Source organism: Falco cherrug, chromosome 9 (genome assembly GCF_023634085.1).
Source record: "Falco cherrug isolate bFalChe1 chromosome 9, bFalChe1.pri, whole genome shotgun sequence".
NCBI lineage: Eukaryota > Metazoa > Chordata > Aves > Falconiformes > Falconidae > Falco > Falco cherrug.
The window spans coordinates 11,067,967-11,075,426 of NC_073705.1; the positions used below are offsets into that span (position 1 = coordinate 11,067,967).

General features: G+C 60.0%; 1 protein-coding gene across 1 annotated transcript; it reads right to left on the reverse strand.

The window, feature by feature from the left end:
- Positions 1–992: 992 nt before the first annotated feature.
- Positions 993–6,614, reverse strand: AMBP (alpha-1-microglobulin/bikunin precursor). The gene is made up of 10 exons (XM_055721351.1): positions 6,417–6,614; positions 5,654–5,796; positions 5,302–5,378; positions 4,664–4,777; positions 4,072–4,173; positions 3,517–3,554; positions 2,782–2,860; positions 2,523–2,690; positions 2,159–2,335; positions 993–1,145 (listed from the first exon to the last, which is right to left on the reverse strand). The coding sequence occupies exons 1-10, from the start codon at positions 6,522–6,524 to the stop codon at positions 1,114–1,116; spliced, it is 1,038 nt and encodes a 345-aa protein (XP_055577326.1). The 5' UTR covers positions 6,525–6,614; the 3' UTR covers positions 993–1,113.
- Between the last annotated feature and the right edge of the window lie 846 nt (positions 6,615–7,460).

Here is a 7,460-nt window from a genome sequence, read left to right on the forward strand (position 1 = left end):
GCAAGGCCAGCTGTAACCTCACCCTGCCCAGGCACCCCTAAGCCCTTCGTGTGACCCCCTCCTGGCACCGCCGCAGCCCCCCGGCTCCCCCGCAGTCCCCTCCTGCGAGCGCCGCAGCCCCCCGATCCGTGCCCCCCATAAACCCTGCGAGCCCCTCCTGGGACCTCCGTAGCTGCCCTGTGACACCCGTAACAGCTATAATCCGCCCCTGAGGCCACCCCAGCATCCCTGGGACACGACTCACACCCCACACACACACCCCAGAAAAACAAACAAACTTCTGTTCCCCCTCCTGGGACCCCTACAGCCCCCTGCGATCCCCGTAACCCCCTCCTGGGACCTCCATACCTGCCCCGTGACACCCATAACAGCTATAATCCGCTCCTGAGGCCACCCCAGCATCACACCCCCCACAAAGAAAAACCCCGAACAACCAAACAAACTTCTAGTTCCCTCCTGGGACCCCCTACAGCCCCCTGTGCTCCCCATAACCCCCTCCTGGGACAACACTGTTTTCCTCTGTGACTCTCCCAACCCTGTAATTCTCCCCTGTGACCCCTCAAGGCCCCCTCTGGCACCCCCCAATCCCTGCTGTAAACCCCTCATGACCACCACCCCTCCCCGTGATCCCTGTCCCAGCCCATGACAAGGTGTCCCTGCTCCCACCATGACAGCCATGGGAGGAGCAGGCACCCATTTTCCCCCCCTGCCAGCTCCTGGCTGGCTGCCCATCATCATCCCATGGGAAATGGGGAGCTGAATCCCACCCAGTGGGATGCCCGGAGCCCATCAGTGCCCCGGTTGGCACCCCAGTGCTATGCGGGCAGGGGGCAGCTGAGGAAGGGGCTCAGAGGCTCAGTGGGAAGCACCCAGCAGCCCCACAAAGCAGGGGACACCCCACCCGGGAGGCCAGAGAGGACCCCATAGCATCCCCTGCCCCTCCTGGACCCCCCTTCCTTGGCTCCCCATCAGTTCAAAGACAGACACTAGGCTCACTGGGCGCATGAGGAACATTTACTGCTGGAGGCATCTCCTGTGGGATGGACAGATACTGGAGGCATCTGTCCCGTGGGACCCCGGTGCCAGGTGATGGCAGTTTGTCCTCCACCCAGGTCAGTTTGACAGGTGCAGGAACTCCTCGTCCTCTGCAAGTGGAGAGGTGCAGGGTGACGGACAGACCCACAGACCCCTGCCTTGCCCCTCGGCCAGACGGCGATGGTTGCTGCTTCCCACTTTGTCCCTGCTGTCAGTGAGCAGGGGTAAGCTGTCTAGACCCTCCATGCACACTCATGCTGTCCCGGGATGTCACTTTGTGTCCCACCACTCACCACGATGGCATTAATGTGCTTTATATTGGTGACAGGGATAATAAAAGATGGGCTCTGCCCTAAGATGTGTTACACTGGACCCATCTCCTATTGGTGGGTTCCCAGTAAGACCCCAGCTCCCGCCCTGCTGGGAACAGGCTCACCCGGGCTGGCTGTGGCTGAAGACCCCTGAGCTCCCCCCTCTCTGTGGGAAGATTTCCCCTGCCACGCTCCTGAAAACCTGCTTGTCCGTTCACCCGAGGGCTGAGCGGTGCCCATTGTGTCTCCCAAGGAGGTTCAGTACGGAACCCCCTGCACTGACTAGAGCTGGAGGGTCTGACAGGTGTTGCACGGAGGGTACCAGCCCAGTGGGGACCCCACTTTGGTCCTTATTTGGTGTCAGGGTCCCTTCACATCCCCAAATCTTTCAGCCACTCTTCCCTCACTGGCATCCCCTGCCTGGGGGCTGTGGCCTCCACTGCTCCCCCCTGCACCCCAGCCTGCTCAAGGCCATTCCCCCTTTTATCGAGACTGTTATGAAGTTCAGCCGTGGCTTCAGTACGTCTACAGCCCCGCTGTGTGATCCTGCCTGCAGATTAATGACCATATTCCTCAGTCCATTGGAGTCCCAGACCCAGGCACAGCACAAAACCCTTCCAGACCCATCCTGGACCCATCCAGACTCAGGACAGCCCATCCCAAGACCCACCCTAGATCCAGGACAGCCCTGTCCCCACCGTGGGCAGCCCCAGCCCATCCAGCCCCAGCCCTCAGCAGGACAGGAGGTGGTACAGGCTGCTGCCCTGGCTCCCCTGGCACACCGTGGTGCAGGGTGGTCAGGGTGGGGGTACCTGCCAGCGGAGGAGCCCCACAGTACTCCTTGCACTCCTTCTCCGAGTAGAACTGGTTCCCGTTGCCCTTGCAGCCTCCGTAGCTGAACGTGATGCACTTGCCCTGAGCCGCATCAAAAGCCCAGCGCGTCACCAGCTTCTGGCAGGGACCGGGGACAATGGGCAGCCTGCAGGCAGCTGCGGGGACAGGGGGCTGCTCTGAGGGCAGGGGGTCAGGGCCCCCCACACTTCCCACATGGATGCCAGACATGTGGGGTTCGAGGCCACTCTCAGATCCCGCCCCCCCCCCCCCCCCCCCCATGGCTCAGCAAAGGCGTCTCCCACACCCTCGCCCTGCCGGGATGTCTCTCGGTCACCCGCTCACCCTCCGTCCGGCACGCCTGCAGGCACTCCTTCTCCGAGTAGAAATTGTTGCCGTTGCCCAGACAGCCTCCATAGAGGAAGGTTTCACAGGCCATGGAGGAAGAGTTGTAGAAGAAGCGGGAGATCATCCCGCTGCAGGGCCCGGGGTCCTGGCTCAGCCGGCAGGAGTCTGCAGATGAGCACAGCATGGGCTGTCACAGGCAAATGGGATGCGGGGCAGGGGGACGCTTGATGCAGCCCCCCTCCCTTAGGGGACATACCTTCCTTATTGCCGATGTAAGGGGGCAGGGGTCCCGCAGCCGAGCCCTCCTCGGGGGGCAGAACCGCTCTCCGTGCCCTCTGCATGGGGAAGGAAGCACAGAGCTGGCATTAACCCCTGCCTGTGGGACCTGCTGCCCCCCACTTGCCCCTGGACCCCCTCCGCCCCCGGGATGTCAGGGTGTGCCCCCATCATGCCCTGTGCTGGGAATGTGTCTCTGCTCTCGAATCCCCTAGGTTGTTTCTCCTATGAAAGTCCCACTCCCTCTTGAAAATCTTTCTAAACTCAACCCTGTGCTGAGTGATGGTAGCTGAAGCCCCAGTGGGGTGCTAAGCTGCTTCTCCATCCCTGGAGAGGGCATCTACAGCCTGGCTGGGACACTCACAAGCAGGCAAGGAGACACCAGGCTCCACATGCAGCGACTTCTAACCCATGAAAAAAAAAAAGACAGAATAGGAAAGGCCATTGCCTTCCACTTGCAAATGAGCCCTAGTGCCCACCTGGCCCCCAGAACCCTCGCCTGGAAGCCTGCACCTGCCTGTGCCCTCATCTTTGCAGGCAAAGCCCTTCAGCAGAGGTGAAAGAGCACCTCCCAGGGTGGTTGCTGCAGCCACTGTCCAAAAACATGCCCTGCCCGTGGAGCCTGGCCCCAGACACCAGGTCTCCGGTGGGTTTGGCTTGGAGGGGATGTGCCCAGCCTTGATCCATTTCAGGAGGTCCCAGCTGGACAGCTTACCTGGGGGGCAGTTGCAGTCTCCTGAGGAACACATTCACCTGGCCCAGAGGACAGGAGAGAAGATCAGCAGCGTGAGAGGGGAGGCGTCCTGACAAACTCATCTCACCGTGGTCCTGTACCATGCACACACAGGACCCCAGGGAAGGGGATGCCCTCCCATTTTCACCCCAACATTCTTCCCCTTTTGCTGCTTTCCACCTCCCACTCACAGAAGCATCCCCCTACAACTCCCAAACCCACCTGCAGCATGCTAGCACCTTCTGAACCCCAGGCTGAGCAAGGAGCTCCTCGGGTCCTGGGAGCACCGAACAACAGGGAGCAGTCGCGAGTGTCCCTGGGTGTCCTGCACCCTTTTCCCAGCACAGTCTTGTGACTGCATTGACCTGACAGCCCAGCAAGGACCCACTGACTGGAAACTGGTGGAAGCCTGACTGATACATGGCCTTCTCTCCTTCCTATCCCATCCTACCAAAGCCCTCATCTTCCATCCCTTCATCCTGACTGTCCCCCCATCTCCTCAGCAGCAGGAGACACAAATGCCTCATGGTGAGTTACCTCTGTTGGCCAGGATGAATATGGAGTCCGCAGGGATGCCCATCTCCAGAGCCAGCTGCTGGAAAGCCTCAATGATATCGTCCCGCAGCTCTGGACTTCTCCCTTGCAAGGGAACAGGCTGTGAGCGGGACTGCAGTGGAAGGGGGCCTTCACACAGCCCCCCCCAACCACCCCCCAACTGCAGAGCTCAGGCAGCTGCAGGCAGTACCAGCTTCTTGGTCCTTCCCAGCCTCTCCTCCGTTATTCTCGACCAGCCTTGACCAAGGGCTTGGACAAAGTGGTTTTAATGTTTCTCAATCATGAAAGAGCATCTCCTGCCACTTCAGGGCCTGGGTCTCTTCCAAGCAGATATTGCCACCTTCATCCCAAACAACAGGCTGGTTTAGCCATTCATTGTGTGATGTGGCCCTAAGCTGAGCCATTAGACTCAGCCTCTCCAGTGCTGAAGATGAGCTGGTCCAGGGAAGCAGTGCCAAAGCTACAATCAGGTCCCTCAAGGCCAAGGGACCTGAAAGATCCTTGGGTGGTGTCTCCGACCTGCATTAGCCCACCCTAGAGCCTGCTTGCCCCCACATGCCATAGCCAGACATACCATACAGCTTCAGGGTGGTGCTCGGGCCAAAGCTACTTTTCTTCTTCATCAGAATGACAGCATATTCTTCGTAGTTGGTGCGGAGCACGTAAGACTGGATAGACACATCCCATTCTGGGTGAGACAGAGACACAGGAGACATCATTCCTGCCCCTCAGGGAGAAATGGGGCAGTGTAAGACAGCCCCAGAGCTGGGGGCTGAAATCAGGCAGCTAATTCAAGAAAACAGCTGATTTTTGGGAAGCAGATTCTGATACAACCCTGACTCCCTTTAGGCTCACCAGCCTTTTCTTAGTCAAGAGGATTGGAAATCAAAGGGTTTGGACAACTGAGATACACGAATGCTCCTGAAATGTGGCTGGTGGGACCCTGCCCCAACTTGGGACCTTGGGGACAGGAGGGATCTGTTGGAACACCTCATAGTCCTGTGCCTATGCAGAGACAGGGCTGAAACAGCCCCTTTCTCCCAAATTCATTCCATACTTTGGCTGGAAATAGCCCAAACTGTGGAGTGGCTTCTGAGTCCTGCTCTCCTGAACCCCTCCACCAGCCACCAGCTGTGCCTGGTGCTGGTTCCCATCACCCCACCATGGCTGCACCTCTCGGGGCCAAGCAGGTCAGCAGCGAGCCCAACTTACTGGGGTTATAGTAGGTGTATTTGCCAGGGGTGTTTGTTTTCTGGTACTCTCCTGAGATGTGCGTGCAGTCACCTTGCCTGGAGGGAGAAGGAAAACAATCAGCTGCTCCAAGTGATCGTTCTTCCTGGTTATTGCATGAAAATCATGTCTGGGGCACCAAGGCCATGGCACAGGACCTCCAAAATCCCCCTGCCCAAGGTATTGGGTATTTGAGCCCAATCCAGCTCTTCCTCATGGCTTTGAGGCCAACGAGAGCAAACACCCATGTCTTGTCCCAAGCCTTGGGAGACAGAGCACCCCTGGGGGAGGTGGCTTTGGGGGAGGGTCAAGCACCCACAGCAGTGCCCCGTACCGCAGCCTGGTGCTGGCAGTGCTGATCTGGTTGTCACTGGAGCCGGGGCCCAACACCAGCATGCCCATGCTGAACTTCTCCTTGTAGTTCTTCATCCATTGGCAGGTCGTGCCGATGGCGATATCATACCACTTGCCATACATCTGCAGGGAGAAGAAAGTGATGTCTTCACCACAAGCCCTCTCCACCAACGTGGGACATCTCCTGATTTTCTGTAGAGCTGAAAAAATCATGGCCCAGAGAGAAACGAGGTGGTGATGGTGCAGGGTGCTGAGGCCAGAGCTGCCGCAGGATTTGGGAAGCAGATCAGCATTGAACAGGATTTTCCTGGGTTCCCTGACCACCAGGCAGGGCTGGAGGCATCAGGCTGGCACCTCCCTGTGTGTCCTGGTTGGAGCCCAGAGGCAGGCACACGTGCAGGGCTGTGCAGAGCCTGGCAGGGAGATCTCCCAGGCAACCTGCATCCTGCACAAATCCTGTGCACTGGGGCTGCCTGCAGGCCCTGCCTGCACCTCTTAGTTTGGGCAGAGACATCTCACAGGGTCCTTCTACCATGGCCACTCAGGCTCCAGCTGCCCTGCCTGGGTGTTTGCCGGGGTGAGACCACCCTGAAGGCTGGTGCTGGCACCCCCTGACCAGCGCCTGTCCCACACAGCCTGACGTGGGCATAGGTAATATCGCCCTTCTTTCTGGAGGAAAATGAAATAAACCTTTCCCCCATCCCTTCTGCCCTCAGAATTAAGGCACCACAAGCCACCATTACCCGCTCAGCCTCAAAATTCTCCTGCACTTGGATATCTTCATCCTGGTCCCCGACGGGGGTCCCGTTGGCCACGGCAAAGAGGAGGAGGGAAAGGAGACCCCAAAACATGGTGGCTGGTGGTTTCAGAGTGCCGCTGAGCCCCAGCACAACAGTGGGATCCCGGACTCTGCGCTGTCCCCACTGCGCAGCAGTGTGACCTTCAGACTGCGGCCAGCGGGGCCGGCCGGGCTGGGGGGGGGCTGCCGGGGGTGGAGCAGCTGGTGGCACCGCATGCCCTGGCCATGTGGCCCCCGGGATCGCCGCTGGCCTCGGTGGTGGTGGGGATTTGTGGAGAGCTGGTGTGGGGTGCAGGAGGGGAGGGGAGCATCCTGCCGCCATGATCGCTCCTACACCACCAGACAGGGGGCCAGGACCTGCCAGTCTCCTTTATTCTACCTTAGGATTCATGTTCCTGCCCTGGCATCCTGCAAAACGCCCTGATGCTGCCTCCAGCCCCAGCAGAGCAGCCTGATCCTGGAGGGAGGAAAGGACCGAGGGGTCCCCAGCTCTCACCCCAGACTGCCTAACCCTGACCAGTGTCCACAGGGAGCGGAGCCCAAGCTGCCTGCTCCCCTTCGGGATCCTCTTTCCCAGGGGTCCCAAGTTGGTGGCCACCACCTGGGAGCCAGCTGGGTGTACCCCACCCCGCAGCCAAGGGTGCTTATTCCAGGCAGGAACAGGTACGGGAGGCGTGGGGCACTCCATCCCTCTCCACCACTGTTTGCCTTCACAGGATGATTAACTGAAACCAAACAGTCGGAGGGAAACGGCAAACAGAGCAAAGGGCAGGACCCGCCCCCCCCCCCCCCCCCCCCCCCCCCAGCTTGGCCCCTGGCCCGGTATTGACCGAAACGGGCCGGGGAGGGGGCGCTTGCCGCAGCCGGTTGGACTTTCACCCTCCTGGGCACGGTGGGCCCGTGGCACGGGCCTGGGGGCACGCGGCCCACCGTGGTGGGCTGCTGGGGGGGCAGCAGCCTGGGCATGGGCAGCCTGAGCCTCGCACCA